This window comes from Seriola aureovittata, chromosome 1, assembly GCF_021018895.1.
Source record: "Seriola aureovittata isolate HTS-2021-v1 ecotype China chromosome 1, ASM2101889v1, whole genome shotgun sequence".
Taxonomy (NCBI): Eukaryota; Metazoa; Chordata; class Actinopteri; order Carangiformes; family Carangidae; genus Seriola; species Seriola aureovittata.
The window spans coordinates 3,379,291-3,396,191 of NC_079364.1; the positions used below are offsets into that span (position 1 = coordinate 3,379,291).

The 16,901-nt window shown below is 41.7% G+C and overlaps 2 protein-coding genes across 2 annotated transcripts; one reads left to right on the forward strand and one right to left on the reverse strand.

Annotated features, from left to right (window-relative positions):
* The first annotated feature begins 795 nt into the window (after positions 1-795).
* LOC130172913 (mucin-2-like) lies at positions 796-5,440 on the forward strand. The gene is made up of 7 exons (XM_056381889.1): positions 796-954; positions 2,596-3,126; positions 3,325-3,420; positions 3,765-3,860; positions 4,017-4,273; positions 4,363-4,441; positions 4,560-5,440. Exons 1-5 carry the CDS (start codon positions 858-860, stop codon positions 4,181-4,183), a joined length of 987 nt encoding a protein of 328 aa, XP_056237864.1. The 5' UTR covers positions 796-857; the 3' UTR covers positions 4,184-4,273; positions 4,363-4,441; positions 4,560-5,440.
* A 1,954-nt stretch (positions 5,441-7,394) lies between these two features.
* Positions 7,395-15,043, reverse strand: slc1a2a (solute carrier family 1 member 2a). Its single transcript, XM_056381901.1, has 10 exons — positions 14,914-15,043; positions 13,893-14,045; positions 12,586-12,836; positions 12,386-12,494; positions 11,699-11,825; positions 11,338-11,571; positions 10,481-10,675; positions 9,958-10,092; positions 8,853-9,063; positions 7,395-7,820 (listed from the first exon to the last, which is right to left on the reverse strand). Exons 1-10 carry the CDS (start codon positions 15,041-15,043, stop codon positions 7,749-7,751), a joined length of 1,617 nt encoding a protein of 538 aa, XP_056237876.1. The 3' UTR covers positions 7,395-7,748.
* Between the last annotated feature and the right edge of the window lie 1,858 nt (positions 15,044-16,901).

The window sequence follows — 16,901 nt, forward strand, 5'->3', positions numbered from 1 at the left end:
TGTATTTGCATCTTGGTATTGATTATTATATCCAGTCAGTTACGTCTGTATATATATATTTATAAATATTCCTCCTAATATACACTTGACTGTTTGTGTATAAAATCCAACATGTAAATTTTTTAATGTCATGAACCAGTTACAGTTCTGGTCTATTAGACAGAAACTGTTGATATTAAAACTATAATTTTAAATTATTGCTTTAAGTTTACACCCAACTGTCCCTTCCACTTTAAGCCTGGTCTCTAAATCTGAAAGAAACTGTTGAGGTAACACATGCAAGAAAATTAAAGTTTTTCCCCTTCCTCTTCTTGTGACTGTGAGATTAGATTAGATTTTTTTTGTTTGTACTGCTCGTTTTTTGTTCATTTCTGGCAGCCATAGTATTGTCTTGGTTTACAGCCTCGTGTGCGGTGGTTTCATTTTCAATTTTTTTATGTTCTTTTTAAAGTGATGTTGTTTGACTCTGAAAAAAAAACACAGCGTGCGTCGTTTGCACCTGATCATTAAAATGTTAAACAGAATCGTGTGCTCCAGTATCTCATTTACATTCAGTCGTCAATCAGGTGACCTCATTTTTTAAAATCTTTTTCCTTAATGTGTACATAAAAAGGAGGAAGAAAAAAAAGAAAAAACCGTGAGAAAGTGTGTGAGAGGAAGAGGGTGTGTGAGGAAGAGGGCGTGTTCTCCAGTGTGCCAGCCCTCCTGCGTATGTTTTGTGTGTTGCCAACCATTGTTGTATTGACGCAACACCTACCTGCTGCTGTGTATAAAAGGCAAAGCCATGAATCATCTGCCTCAAATTATCAGCTCAGTGTGCCAAATAGTTCCGGCTGGCTAACAATTAACTTCAGTCCATGGCTCTGTCACCGCTGTCTGGTATGAGGATGAAGAATCTTCTTCTGGGGGTTATTCTTGGACTTCTTGCTGTTGTCCACACAACACCTGTTGATAGTAAGTAAAACAATCCCTTTTGTTATTCTATCTGATTTTCCACAGATTTGCTCTTTCAGACACTTAAACTAAACTAAATTATCTCTTTTCTGTGGATCTGTATCAGTATGATTTTATTAGCCACGTGATTTTATCTTTGAGAATTACACTGAAACATTAATGTTCAAATTTTTCCTGCTCACATCCTTGTGTGAGATATTCGCTGATGCTCAATGAAATTCTTTGGCACAATGACATTCTTCTATCTCAGGACTCAGGAAGCCGTATTATGGGTTATGCGGGCTGACAAATACAGAAATTCGTCAGTACAGAAATTTCAATGTGATTCCCATGGTGTCCTTTTTCTCACCCCTTGTGAGTCAGCACTTTCCCTGCCCGCCACCTAAGATGCTCTTTATGTTTCAGGCCTAACTCTCTCTGTAAGAGTAGGATTTCATTGTCGGCGCGCAGGTTTCACCGGCACCTTCCAGATTACACACAAGAGGTCTTTGTGAAACGTTCTGCGCTGCTGCAGGAGGTGCATTAATGCGTATGACATGAATGAGGTGAAACCAAAGATCAGCAGAGAGAGCTGTTACAAAAGTTTGAGCAAACCGGTAACTTCATAGGGATCATTGGAGCTGAGCGTGACGGGGCAGAAATGGAGAGTGGAGCTGTGTAGTTTCATTCTCAGGCCTCTGTTTATTTAATTAACAGATTACTGGCTTATTATGGTCAGTGGCAGAAGAAGTGCTCAGATCAGATGTACCAATTACAGCATGTACTTTTATATCACCAATAAAGTCAAGCAATTAAAAGAAAATACTTAAATAAAAGTGCAGAAGTGTTATCAGCAAAGTTTTGACTATCCTCTTTTTAAAAATATTTATTATTATTTGACCTCTTTGAGCCTCCAGCAGGAATTTAAATAAAACTATCTTTCTTTGGTTGAACAACTAGAAACTCATAGACGTCTGAACCTGCTGTCAGCGGTAACGTGCCAGAAAAAGTTTGGAAACCACTGGTTCTTTAAAAATGAATTGCATTTCAAATATAAAATCTTATTGTGAACTGTAACTAGTACCTGTAGCTGTAAATACAGTGAATTAAAAAAAAATACAATATTCAACACTGAAATGTAGAGGAATTTCTTTTTACTATTGATTATGATAATATGCAACGAAATAAAACCTTATCACTATTAAACTATGATTATGCAGGTAAGTAGGTGGTTAAAAAAATACATTTAAACGAACAAAATGCCTGATCTTGCTTCCTCTTCGATGAAATGAAACCCTGACGATGGCTTCCTTCCAAGTTCAACAGAACAGTCAGACTCTGCTGTGGCGAGCTGGGCGTGTCAAACGGTTTGCTCTTAACAAAACTGATGCTTTAGTGGTGCAGCCTCTCTTTTGTTAACCCACTTACACACGATTACTCACGTGGGTTAATCATTACTGTTCCTCACCACACCTTGTCAATGAAGACCACAACGCAAGTTTATACAAGAATTTGGGCGAAGTACAAAAGCCCTGTGTGATCACTTTGAACATACATCAAAAAAAAAAAAAAAGCCTGGTAACTTTCCTTTGCGCTCATGCTGGGGCTGGTAGGTAAACACTCGAGCTGATCTGTGGACTTTTCCATCTGTCTTTGTCGTAGCTGTGACCCAGATCCCCACCAAAGCTGAGGATGTTGTTTTCCGAGAGGCCATGACGGAAGGGTTCCTCCTCGAAAATCCTTTTCAACTTTCCCTCACAACTGAGTCACCCAAAAGAAACGCGACGGCCCCCGCTTCCCCGCAGCCGTTCTCCGAGCCCGAGGGGAGCGCCGCGGGGAGCGACAGCGAGGAGACGACGACCTCGGTGTTTGTCCGGCATGGAGGTGACCACTACACATCTACAACCCAAAGCCCTCAGCCTGACTTTACCTCTTCACCTGTGCCAAATGAAGCCCAGTCAAGCGTCACCCCGGACCACGCTCCGGCCTCTCAAACCGCTGTCTCCATCTTTGACTTCCTGAGCACTCTGGATTCTGATCTAGAGTCTGTGAACAGAGATGTGTCCACTGTGACCTCTAGCTCCACCACAGAAACCAGCACTGCTTCAACCAGCTCCACAGCTGACGTTATCGAACACAAGGCGCCATGGCTGTTCGCAGATAATGAGGGATCAGGATCAGGATCAACACAAGGTACGTCAGAGGAGCTTTCAGTGTCAGTCACTACTGGAAAGGCAAAATAGCAAAACAAGTCATATAAGTATCCATTTACTTCATTAATTGATGGCAAATATCTTCACTCCCCAGTAGTTATACCTACATTCACTGTCATATTGTCTGTAATGTTTGCCTATGAAGATTTTAAGCCTGTGTTTTTATGTTCCTCCACAGAAACCAGCACCGCACCCTGGACCTCCACAGCTGATGTTACCAGACACGTGGCTCCACGACTGTTCACAGAAAGTGAAGGATCGGGAACAACACAGGGTACGTCAGAGCAGCTTTCTGTGTCAGCCATGACTGAAAACACATTCAGCGTCAAAATATGTTTTTACAGGTCGTAAATATGAAGTGAACATTACTTTAATAAAGTTGCATTAACTTCAGTCTCGCTTTTAAAATGTGTTTTTAGAAACAGAACAGAACCAACATGGCATCAATAACCGTTAATACAAACTGTGCTGCCCTGTTGGAGCATGGCTACTTTCTTTTGCCAGTGTGGATGTGAAATAGATCTCAGACTGAATTCCTAACGGTCTTAAAAAGTCTTAAACTTGTTGAAACCTGCAGAAACCCTGTTTTAAGAGTGTGTTTTCTATGTTCCTCCACAGAAACCAGCACCACACCATCGACCTCCACAGCTGATGTCATCAGACACGTGGCTCCACGACTGTTTGCAGTAACTGAAGGATCAAAACCAACAGAGGGTAAGTCAGAGGAGCTTTCAATATCAACCTCTACCGAACAAGTCGTACAAGCAGCCCATACATTAATGTCAAATATCGAATACCCCTGTAATCACTGTCATCTTGTCTGTTTGCCTGTGAGGATTTTAAGCTTGTGGTTTTTATGTTCCTCCACAGAAACCAGCTCCGCTCCATCGACCTCCACAGCTGATGTTACTGTAAACGTTCCAGAGGTGCTTGTAAATGAATCCGTGATCAAAAGCATAAGTAGCCCATTCACTGATGGTAAATATCCGATATCCAATAATTATGTGTGCAATCGATATCATTATTGTCTTTACTAAGATTTTAACTCTGTGTTTTTTATGTTTCTCTACGTCTAGTGGAGAAACAGGATACTGCATCACCCCAGAACAAAGGACACGTAACGCCAGGTGAGGTGTAGTCAATAAACCAGCTTTCTGCATGATTCAATTCTGGCTTAAAGTCCATCTTATTAACTCCTTCTCTCCCTTCTCTCCAGACTGGATCATCATCGTTGGTTTTCTTGTCGGTGTTGCAGCATTGACAATGGTCTGCGTTGCCATCGCTACCAGAGAAAAGTGAGACTTTAACATCAGAAAAAAAAACCCACAGCAATATTTTGATTGTAAGTTGTTGTTTTTTTTGGGGGGTTATTTTGAGCATAGAATTAAATTCTCCCTCTTCCTTATTGTGCAGGTGGAACGGACCAAAGCAGGTATCCCAGCCACAGACACAAACCGTCTCCTCAAACCAGAAGAGGGAGCTAGAGATGGAGACATTTCTGCACAAAGAGGAGCCCAGGGAGAACGGGAAGGCAGCAGAGTACACAGTCATCCCTCTGGACGAGCTTCCAGAGAGCTACTCATCACACTGAGCTTCACAGACAGACCCTCTGGAGGCTGGAGACTCATCACAGAACCACAAGACTGTGTTTGGAGCGGATGAATTTGATCAGAGGAACATAACTGCCAGGGCTGTTGAGCAAAAAAACAAAAGGTTTCTGTGGCCTTTCACGGCTCGGAGCCCTTCCTGATCGAGACTCTTGGTCTGGTTTTTCCTGCCGGCTTTTAAAAGCTGTCACCACACCTTCACTTTGAAGCTGCTGCAATACTTTGGTTGACGTATTTGTTTCCGAATCAGCTCTGTCATTAACTGTAAAATAACAAAACTAGTCGGGTAAGATGCACCAATGCCATTTATGTGAAATATAACTGGAAAGTCTTTCCAGTGTCATTGTAAATATTTTTTTTTTTTTCCAGAAAATCCCTCTGTGTATTTCAGTGTCTTTGCTGTAATATAATTTAATATCTTTGTAATAATGTTATTAAAGTCATGGGTTGTAACTTATATTAAGCTGCTCTTTTCCCCACATTCATTATGGAAGCTCTGAGTGCTGAACAGTGCTCAGTGCGCTAACTCGTTAGCTTCTCTCGACAACCTACACGGCACTTCAGCTGTCGTTAACATGCATTTCATTGAATGTTCACATGCCGCGCGACATCCGCCCTCATCTGAGGAATAAACACAGCGGCAACTCTTCAATAAACATTTATTTGTGTTTAATATTTACACACAAGTATTAAAACATTTACACATCTTCAGTCCATTTGCCTGACAAATATTTGTGTGCTCCGTTACAGTTTTATTTGAGTACAATGCGAACAATCCTGCATGCGTTCAGTCAGTCAAAGTCAAAGGAAGTTCTGCATTACAATGAATGTCAGACACAAAAAAGACAAAATGTTGAATACTTTCTCGGACCGGTATGTGCACACGATCAAAAAGGAAGATAGAAAATAGAAGTTTTATGATCTACAGATTGTACAGTTTCACATGTTCATAGAAAACACTGACTAAGCTAGGCCATACACATTCTTATTCAGCCCGAGGACCAATGACAAATGAAACAGACGGGAAAGCGATGCAGCGAATTAACAGAGGATGGGTTTTCACATACATCAGGGTGTGCTGATAATTCCTGAGGGAGGTGTGTGTGTGTGTGTGTGTGTGTGTGTGTGTGTGTGTGTGTGTGTGTGTGTGTGTGTGTGCTTGAGTCAAAACACTGGATGGCTTGCTGAGGTCTCGCAACATGTAGACATACTGTAGCTGCCAACACCAATATGCTCATAACCCTTAATAAATAACCCAATCTGCAGTGAATCAATAAGAACATGGAGTCATTAAACAAGTGGAAAATTTTGATCTCTCTTCCCTGACAACCATTTTGGAGCTCAGTAGTTTCTCTTAAAAACAGATAAATTCAATGTATTGCCTGTAAATAAAACAACCTATAAGTTCACAACCTACTGAGACAACTAGTGGCCCGTTAGAAGAACAGTTAACATCGCGCTAATATTGTTACATACAGTATATATAACTATAGACTTTATAGAAACTTTTAGCATAGCAAAAACAATTCTGATAGATGACAAAAAATGTCAAATTCTATACATTTGATTTATACACGTCATCTAAAGAGAGTATATACACAAAGTGCAAGGAGGCACTTTAAACATGAACATATAAGCTGCTGCTTATATGAAAAGAGAAATAAATAATTCAGTTTTCACCTAGGTGTGAACAGAGTTGTTACACGGACTTAAACTCAAAACATGTTCATATTCAGCCAACATCCCACGACCTTGTTGCTACGGCTTCGGATTTTTACGCAGAATTTAGTGTGCGCTTGCTACTCACTTTACTCTCACAAGCTTTTTATTTCAATCTAAAAAAAAAAAATAATCTGCTGTGTAAAAAGTAAAATCTGCAAAACACTAAGTAACATCCTGCGAGGAAGGCCCAGCCGTCCTCGCCCAGAGTGTCGTGAAGCTGGAAGGTGGAGCTGTTTTAGTTTCCCCCATGCTAAAGTGTGAGTTGCGATATTGATGAATAGCAGTATCTTTTGACTTTTCTTTTTTTTTTTTAAATCCAGAAAATCATACTGACTGCACTCTGCAGTTGACATCTTCAAGGCAAGGTTGTCATATAGCAAAGAAATAAACAATTTGAAATAAAACACAGAGCAATGCACTGGCCCGCTGAGAGTTTCTTTAGCCTCCAACTTTCTTTTGCTTTGTTCATCTTCTTCCTCCTCTCAGAAACACACATGAACACAGGCATACTTTTTAACTGCAAACAGTAACGCAGTGCTTCACTCATAAAGAACATATATATATATATATTTATATATATATATATACAAAAAATAAATAAAATAATTAAATAACTGGGAGGGCACCCTTCATGAACTCTTGTTTTCTGCTTCACGGCGCCCTGCAGCACATCCCGTACTGTTTGTTACCACATTTAGAGGCCGCACCCTCCATCCCCTCTAATGGTCTAAGCCCTAAGCTTTGCTTCTTACGCTTGACCATGTGTGTGCGACATCAGGGTGTAATCCCATAAGTCAAACAGTGAAAGTTAAATGCAGTATTTAACCATCTCGCACTTACATCGCGACGCCGCACGAAGCGCTGTGTCTTTCCGTTCACGCTCTTGTTTTCTTTAACGCTTGCAGCAGCAGCAGCAGCAGCAGCAGCAGCAGCAGCAGCAGCACCACGTAAGGCCCTGTAGTGTTGTCAACTGAATGTTTGATTCTTCTGAGCGAAGCGCACGACGTGCAGCCGCTCGTTGCAGTTTGTGTCCAGTTGGTGCAAATGCAAGATCTAATACAAGTTGGTGAGTCATCTGTAGTTTGCTGCAGTAAAAAAAAAAAAAAACTGGCCGACTGTTTGTGCTTGCAGTACAGTTGACTCTTCTAACTTTCACCTTTTTTTTTTCTTCTTTTTGTTTGTGATTTTTTTTTGTTTTTTTTGTGTAGTTTCGTCGGCAGACAGTAAAAGCTGGTGGAACTCAGGGTAAGGCGCAGCAGCATCTGAAGCTGCTTTACTCGCATTTCCATGGTTCCTCCTCAACAAGAGAGAAATCTGGAGTCTTGCCATTTTTGCCCATGGTGACCTGTAAGCAATTATCAAGAACATCTAACTACTGGGGCCAAGGCACCGTCATGTACACACCGTCAGCGGTTGGGGGCAGAGAAGCCATTGTTTCATTTACATTCGGGCCAGTGACCTCGGGGCTGAGTCCCCAACACAGACAAACATGTCTTCTCATGCACCGACACAACGAGACAGTGATGCTGTTTACACGTCACGGTGCTTCCTTATTAACAGAAGAACATCTGGAGTTGGCCATGTATTTTATGGGTTCTCTGCCCAACCGAATTACAATACTTATCAGTTAATGATCACAGTGCAACTTTAGCATCAGACAAAAAGTTGCATTATACAGGCAATATGAAATATCAATGAAAAAAGTTTTGAACGGGTGAAATTGTCTGAAGTTGTGTTTGTTTAGAAAGCTAGCTACAATATAGACGGGAGAAGACCTGAGATTGGCATTTCATGAATGTATATGCATCACTTTGGATGAGACATGGTGAAACAGCAGTCTTTATGCGTACCACTGGCTACAAAAACGCTTTGAAAAGATGGGCAATTACTGAAAACTGTAATTTGGTCAGGGCTGCCACAAATACATGTCCAATTAAGTAGACAAAAGAAAATAAAAAAATAAAAAAAATAAAAAAACCAGCTTCTAAACAAATTCCAAGACATACCACAACAAAATACAAGTCAAATATAATCGTGTACAGAGACAACGCTTTCTGTTTGATTGATACTTAAAAATAAACACTTTTTCCTTTGGATTTCATGAGAGAAAAACAGAGTTTTTGAAGATGATAAAAAAAAAAAAAGTATATATATATAATATAATATAAAAAAAAAGAAAAGAACAAACTTTGCTTTTGACGAACCTGGTATCACAAAAACTGCTTTTTCATGTGACATTTACTGATCACATAGTCACAAATACAGCAATATAGGAAGAAACACAAACACGGACACAGGAAGAAAAGACAAACACGTGGACACAGCTGGGGAGGAGTCTCTACATACAAGTCTCTATATCCGTTAACGTGAAATGTACCTTGCAGTCGTCTATCAAGATTGAGTTGTGATGAGTGTATACATTCTGGTTGGAGTTATTTTCATAGTAGGACTGTGTCTTTGCCATCTCGAACTCGTCCATCCGGCTCTGCTGGGCGTCAAACATGTCCAGTTCATCTTTGGAAAGGTGGTAGACGATACCGGCGCCGTAGGAGTCCCCGACCACGTTGACTGAGGTGCGGAAACGATCCCTGCATGTTGAAGAAGAGAGTGACGGGGAGGATACGGGGGGGAGGGGGAATGATTAGCAGAAGAAACGACAAAGAGAACAACACTGCAGCAGGCAAAACTTTTTCTTTTTAGCCTTGCTCGCAGCACGGGTGAAAGGATGGCAATCACTTGACTGGCCCATCGCTCCAGACTGACATATCTCAGGAAGTGTTGAATGGGTTGCCATGGCGTTGTGTGCAGACACTAATGGTCTGCAGAGGATGAATCCTCCACAGACTAGTTCCACAATGGGGGTTTTTTTGTGTGAAATGTCACACATTGTCTAATATTTTGGGTTGTCACCAACTACCTGAAAAGCTAATGACATTGCACTTTGTGTTTAGTGCTATAAGAAAACGTTGGCATGCAAACGTCCTAAAGTAAAATGGTGAACACGGTAAACATCACACCTGATATCCGTCACCCACACATGTTAGCATTGTCACTGTGTTAGCATGCATTTAGCTCAAGGTACAGCCTCACACAGAGCCGCATGGCTTTAGATTCTTAACCTTGTTATCTGACTTTAAAGAACTCTTCTTACGTCCTTTATGTTAATAGTTCAGTCAGATCATCAGACTCATGTCCCATCTAGCCTGAGGGTCAACATAACATCTGTAATTAGGTAGTGTGTAGGTGGGGTATCAGCATTATATTAAGTAGCACCAATAGAAAGGAAAGCACCAGGACTGCTTTTCTTTTTTCTTTTCTTTTTGATGATGTCGTTCCATGTGCTCTGAATCCATGTCAGAGGTGTGGGCATAATGAGAGGTGCAGTTCTATGTCTTCAGAGTTGTATGGGTCTGTTGTTAAGACACTAAAATCATCAATCATTGCCCCTGTGCTGATGTTTTTGATGTTGGTGTTGAACTCACAGCAGCCAGTCGACAGCGACCAGGAGGCTGATGTCCTGAGTGGGCAGCCCCACCGCCGTGAGGATCAGGAGCATGGTCACGAGTCCGGCGCTGGGGATACTGGCTGCTCCAACACTGGCCAGGGTGGCTGTCATACTGAGACAGGGAGAACAAGTTCAACTCTCAGCAGGACAAACCACAGGATGTAAGCCCCCCCCCCCAACACACCACTGCACACATGTAACAACCAGTCACTGCATTTCTAATACAAATGCAATGATGATAAATATCTGAAATTAGTCAAACTAGGAAGTGTATGAGTCTACAACTATAATAAAATAAGTATAATACAGAAAAATAATACGGTTAAAGTGTAAAAAAAGTTAAAACATTTTACTTTATGCACGTTTCAGTGTTTATATGGAAAAAAAAATCATTTGAAAGAAGGATATTCATTATATTTATTACCCTGTTGAGAAGACATTAGCTGATTTATTGCTAAAACATCACCTCACTGCGTGTTGTGAAATCTCTCCACTCTCACCTGACAGTAATGATCTGGCCCCAGTCGAGATCGATGCCGTTCATCTGAGCGATGAAGATGGCGGCCACGGCCTCGTAAAGCGCCGTGCCGTCCATGTTGATGGTGGCGCCCACTGGGAGGACAAATCGCGTTACTCTCTTGTCGATGCCCAGGTTCTCCTCTAAGCAGCGGAACGTGACGGGCAAGGTCCCGGCACTGTGGCGGAGCAAAGATAAACAGAAACAAAACAAGGGAGAAGATGTTTTATTTTCTAGTTTTTATGTTCAGTTTGCAAACTCTGCATCAAACTTGCAGAAATAAAAAAAAAGAGACAACTTAAAAACTGAACTGTCTGTTGAGAATTAATTTGACTGGTAAATCAATGTTATTCATAGTTAACTTCTCACATGAAACAGTCTTACGTGGGCTGCGGATTTCACCAGTTTAGGTGGGACTCTCACAGAGATAACACCGGCTGTTACTCTGCAGTTGTTCTGTTTGTTTGTTTTTTTCCTGATAATTAATAAGTGTTTGTTGTTGGTGGCAGAGCAGTGAGCAGACAGGAGCTTGAAAGAGCTGAGCTCACCTCAGGAGGGGGAAAGAGTGTATCTCGTGTCATTAATAAAACATGGCGCATAGGAAAGATTTCCCACGTGGAGGCAAAGTGAGAAGCTGTTGCTGGCAAGAAAACTTGAAAATAAAAAGTTATAGCTGTTATTTAAAAAAAAAACACGGCCGCATATGTAAGGGGAATATTCATCAAAACACGCAGCGCATCGTTGGAAGGAGACCCTGAGGCGGAGGCGGTCACACTGCGCCCGCCGGCGGGGGAGGAGTCTGAATATAAAGCAGGAGCGAAGGGCGGAAATGTCTCGTACCTGGACGCTGTTCCGAGTGCTGTCACCCAAGCCTGGAACACTCCCATGAAGAACTTGAAAGGGTTTTCTTTTACTATTAGAAAATATATGAGCGGAAGGAAGATGCCTCCGTGGATGATGAGGCCCACTATCACAGTGACCATGTACATCCCCAGCTGCCTCGCCACCACCTCCAAATCAGCAATGGAGATGATCTTTCCGCAGATGAGGCAGGCGATACCGATGGGGGAGTACCTGAGGAGAAACACAAGATTGTTTTTTTTATATCTTCTGTAGCAAAGGTCTGAGACCACTTTCCCGCGGTAAAGAGAAGAAACTGCGGGAATGTTTCGGCAGTTTTACTGACTGTGGAGAAACTCACCACATAATTGCTCCAACAAGCCTCATAACAATCTCATTCAGGACGTTGAAAAACTCCAACATCATTTTGGCTTTTTCTCCCATTTTCCCCATAATAACTCCGAAAGCGACAAAGAATCCAATCAAACCTGCAGAAACACAGAACACAGTAATGTTAAATAAGTCTTGGATTCAGCTCTTATAGATAATCAATGTCCTGGGAGGAGGACTAATCACTCATCGACTAATATTCTGAAAAGTAAAAGTAGTGCAGGTGATACACAGGGACATTTTCTTATGAAATATAACTACATACTGAACCCAGACCCAGATGTGGATACAGATGCGGATGGCAAGATTTTCAGTTATTAAACACGTCTGTTTGGCGGATTATGCAAAACAGTACAGAACCGGACCAGGGAAGAACCCTTTCAACTTTGGTACCAATCCGGTTAAAGGGGCGGATCCAGCAATGTTTGTTATCACTTTCCTTAACACTGTATTTTCATCAATTTCTCAGGACAGATCTATCAGTTTGTCCAATTTGTTGCAGATCTATATAATAACTTGGATCTGCAGATAATAATCCTGATCTGGTGCCATTCTAGTTCTTATACGATTGAAAATAAAAATAAAAAAACTTCTGCTTTTCTTCAACAACTGCTATTTTAAGTTGTGCAGTGGGTGTGTTTTGAAACCCTTCACCTACCCAGGACGTTCATCCCACTCTTGAACTGCAGTGACCTCTTGATGGTGAATTGTGGGGGCGCCTTGGTCCTGTTCGTGGGCACCGGTACTTTGGTGGTTACTGTCTGGATCTGGACGAGAAGAAAATAACAAACGGTTGAGGCTACTGGCATATGAGTCAGACTTTACATGGTGGGTGAAAAGTTTCTGTGAGACTCCTACCTGCTGAAAACAGGCCTGCACCAAGTTCTCTGGGAAGAGATTGCGGATGAGATCGAAGAAAGCGTCCACGCTGGACACCTCGTCGTTCTTCCTCCCCTGCCCGAGGTTAGCCCTCAGCTTGGGGTTCCCTGGATGGATGAGCAGCACCAGGATCACTCCCAGGACGGCTGCGATCACCGTTGTTGACATGTAGTACACCATGGCTCTGGTGCCCAGGCGGCCACTGGATTTGGCATCCAAACCGGCAAGACCTGTCGGGATAGTATGTTTTACAGGAAAATAAAATAATCGTGCAATATCAAAAAGATAAAGAAGAAATACTGAAATATACTGAACGTCACTGCATGGATCCTATAGGAATCATGTGTTTTCTGTCTTTAATAGACAGTTGATCAGCTCCCGTCACCAAACAGATGCCGCTGTGCCTCCAGACCTCCAGAGCTGTCAGTGTTTGAACTGTGAAGCCTCCGCACTTGCTTCATTTAGATAAGAAGTGCCGGCGATGTGATTGTGACTGTTCTCTGAGGAACGTATTGTCGCAGATACATTTGGAAAAACTAATTCTGCACCTGAGAATTTCATGTGAATTGCTTCCAAAGCGAGATGAGTCAGTCAGAAACTGCTGGCAGAGTCCGTGTAGACACAAGAACCACACGTCTACACACGTCTGCATTTGTACTCAGCTGAACAATTAGACTTATCTCTTGAATTCACGGTTTAATCATCCTGAATGAAAGCAGGTGAATGGAGCACATCTCAACTTCCTGAACAGCACATGTTGCACAGCAGCACATCCAGTGTGCACGGAGGGGGGTAACTGAGCTGGGTAACGAGGGCTTGGTGGAGGTTGTCTGCACTGGAGGCAGAACTGTTAATGTGGATTTACCACCATATACCATACATCCACTGTTACATGTGCAGGTCATCAGCTGGATACATGCAGGTGAATGAGTCAGTATTCACTCAGGTGATAATGTTATTACATGTGAACACAGCCGGATAATAATAATAAAAACGTACAGAAAAATGGATTTAATTTGTATAGATGTGTATTTCAGTGGAAATCAAATACAGGTGAAATAACACAATAGATTTTGTAGTCCTACAGCTTTATTATCTAGTTAGTATGAGGTTTATATTTTCATGAAGAATAATGACAGATTGAAAAAACAATAACATGTGTGCCTCCTGTTTTCTTTGTACACAAAACAGGCGTTCTTCAGTTTGATCAAACTCCCAAGTGGCACAACGTGACCTCTGTCAGGACACTTGTCGGTGTTTTGCAGCAGCTACTGTATCTCACCCACCTGTGACCAGACTGGAGACAACGAGGGGCAGAATAAGCATCTTCAGCATCCTCATTAGGATCTCCCCCGGGAAGGCGATGATCATGATAACATCAGGAGGGAGGGGGGATATGTGCCGCAGCAGCATCCCAGTGATGGAACCCAGAAACACACCTGAGCCGGCGAGAAAACACACACATGAAGACAAAACAAACCCAAACAACACAAAAGCCACGAGACACGAACCGTGAACGCACCGTATGTCTGAATGGAAATATATCAACACCTTTTGTGATGCATAAAATCTCACCTTCTTCTCATTAGAATCTTAATTACATTAATCGCAGCCTGTCATCAGAAAGCCACAAGTGCCTGGTGTTACCTGCACTGTTATAATTATGAACATATGTGATGAATTAAACTTTTGAACTCATGAGGTCACTTGCGTTTTATAATAAGACAATGGCACGAACACATAATATTAATTTCTGTTTTTATCTGTCAACACATGCAGCAGAAAAAAATGATGAAAACGAATAAAAAATAAAAGTAAAGACGCCTGTTTTCCTCGGTAAGGTGCCTTCAAATGGAACATTAAAGTCCTGCCTCAACACTTCAGTGAATTATGGGGTAATTTAAATCATCAGAGACTAAATACCGTCAAAACTTTGTCTTTTGAGTGCCTGCTATTTCTTTTTTTTACATCAAGGAAGAAGCTGTGAGATATTTTCATATTTCAAGTATACGTAGTAAAACGTGTTTAGCTTGACGTCAGGCAACGCAGCAGCTCAGTGATCAGCACTGTTGCCTCTCAGCAACAAAGTGCTGGATTTAGGCCTTTTTGAGTTTCCAGTTTCCTCCCACAGACATGCAGGTAAGGACAAACTGCCCAAAGGTGTAGCTGTGTTTGTCTGCCTCGGTGTGTCTGTGCACTGATGGACCAACAACGCACTGAAGAGTGAACCCTGCCTCTTATCTAATGCATGCTGGGAAACGCACGCATTAGTGGGACTGGGAAAAATAGCGGGGATGATAAACTCACCGAGGATCGTGAGAGTGAGAACCATGTTCTTCATGATTTTATCACACAGACCGCCGCATGGATTCTCAGCAGTTTCAACTATGGGCTCCAAATGGCTCTCGTCCATCCTGACTTCCACTTGCTTCTGCATTTTGTTGGCACTGAAGAAGAAAGACAACAAGTGCTGTTAATTTCTGAATCTTGTTACTATATTTAAAAAAAAAAAAGAAGCTTTTTAATCTCTAAGCAACAGATTTGCTTAGAACAACGATGATTGAAAGAGGTTCAAAGACGGAGGTGGGGGCACACTACGGTTAAGGAAGTAGCTGGAACTCTATTTTCCAGTAGAATTATTCCATTATTGCTGAGTATGAAACAAATAGTAAACTTTCTGCACAGCTACCTGCTGCTGAAACAACCTTCATAACGCTGAAGGTTGATTAGAACTCCATTGGTCTAATCAACCTTAATCAGGCTGATGAGACAAATTCACAATAGTAACTGGATATACAATATTGCATACAAGATTATAATAGAAAAAAAAAAAGCTGTTCATTGTGTCATTAAGTAATTAATGGAGGCATATGCACACATGATTAAATTCAATTATTTCTGCGCACTCTGCAGTCTGCACGCACGCAAAAGTTGTAAAAAGTTCACAGATGGCCTTTCATAATTAGAGACTGACATTCTCAAACAATCAGCACAGAATCAATAACGAGCATGTTTATAATCTGCATTTTAAACAAATTATTCCAGTTTTTACTTGCTAAATTTGAATAAACACAACACCAGCTGTTACTCATATCCTCCCCTCTGCTTCGGCTGCCACTGCTTCTGCTCAACGTCTATGCATAGTAATTTATGATAATTTGAGATGTTCTGTTGTGAACGTGTGAAAAACAAAGACGTGCGTGACGGGGACATTTTTACAAGTAGATTGTATATATGCACATATGCGTTTGTGTTATGCGGTCACACGCTGTTATGAGTGCATCTGGTCATTTTTGTTGCTTATAGAGATACTGCATCATGATCCCATCCACTCCGCGAGCCTCCTCTTCGTCTTACTCCTTCATCACGTCACTGGAAGCAACAAGTGCCTCAAGGTTTGTTGTGGTCTCGCGTAAAGCCTCTTTGACTTAAAGATCAGCTCTCCCCTGTGTAGCCTTTAAATCCCCTGTAGAGCACAGACGTGCACAGTTACGTAACAGTGAACGCCCGTGTCACTTGGACACTCGACCTTCATGACTTGAACACCTGGAATATCAATGCACCAAAAACCTCGAAAGAAAAATACTAAAAGTTTCTCTCAGCAAAAGGTTGTGGATTAAGAGAAAAGTTTCCTGCAGGAAAAAAACAAAACAGTTCACAGATGAGAGCGGGAACAGAGCTTTAATTTTAGGTGGCGTGGAGACAGAACGTTCTCTTCTCCCCACTTTCAATAACATATTTAATAATTCCACATTTGAATTACCTTCTGTAGGAACCATGAAAGGGGACAGCGAACATGTAAGGTGAGGGGCAGAAAAACTGCCAAGTCAATCACGCCTGTCTGTTACACTGTGCTCTTGCATTAATGAGACTTAAGCCTTTTAAAGGGGATAAAATTAGCACCTCCAGCACACAAGTGATTGAGTTATGTAACAGAAAAGGGGCTTCCCAGGAAAAGTCAAGGTGTCACCTCCTCCCGCATCCCGACTGTTACGCAGGAGATTACCAATTTAAACTCCAAACTTCAGCGTTCAGACCAGATTCTCTACGGCTAGTTACGACCAAGACCAAAAAATAAAAATAAAAAATCCTCTAGTGAAAGACAGTTTAGTTGCCAACGAAGGAAATTTTTTGAAAAGATAATGGTTTTCCTTTCCAGTGCAAGCTGGGAATTTTACACAAGAACCATTAAAAAGCTGCACAACATATACACGGATGAGGCCGACGTCAAAGGGTCAGAGGCCAGAAGAAGGATGGAGTGTATGTGTTTAAAGAACGACGACGAAAGACGGTCT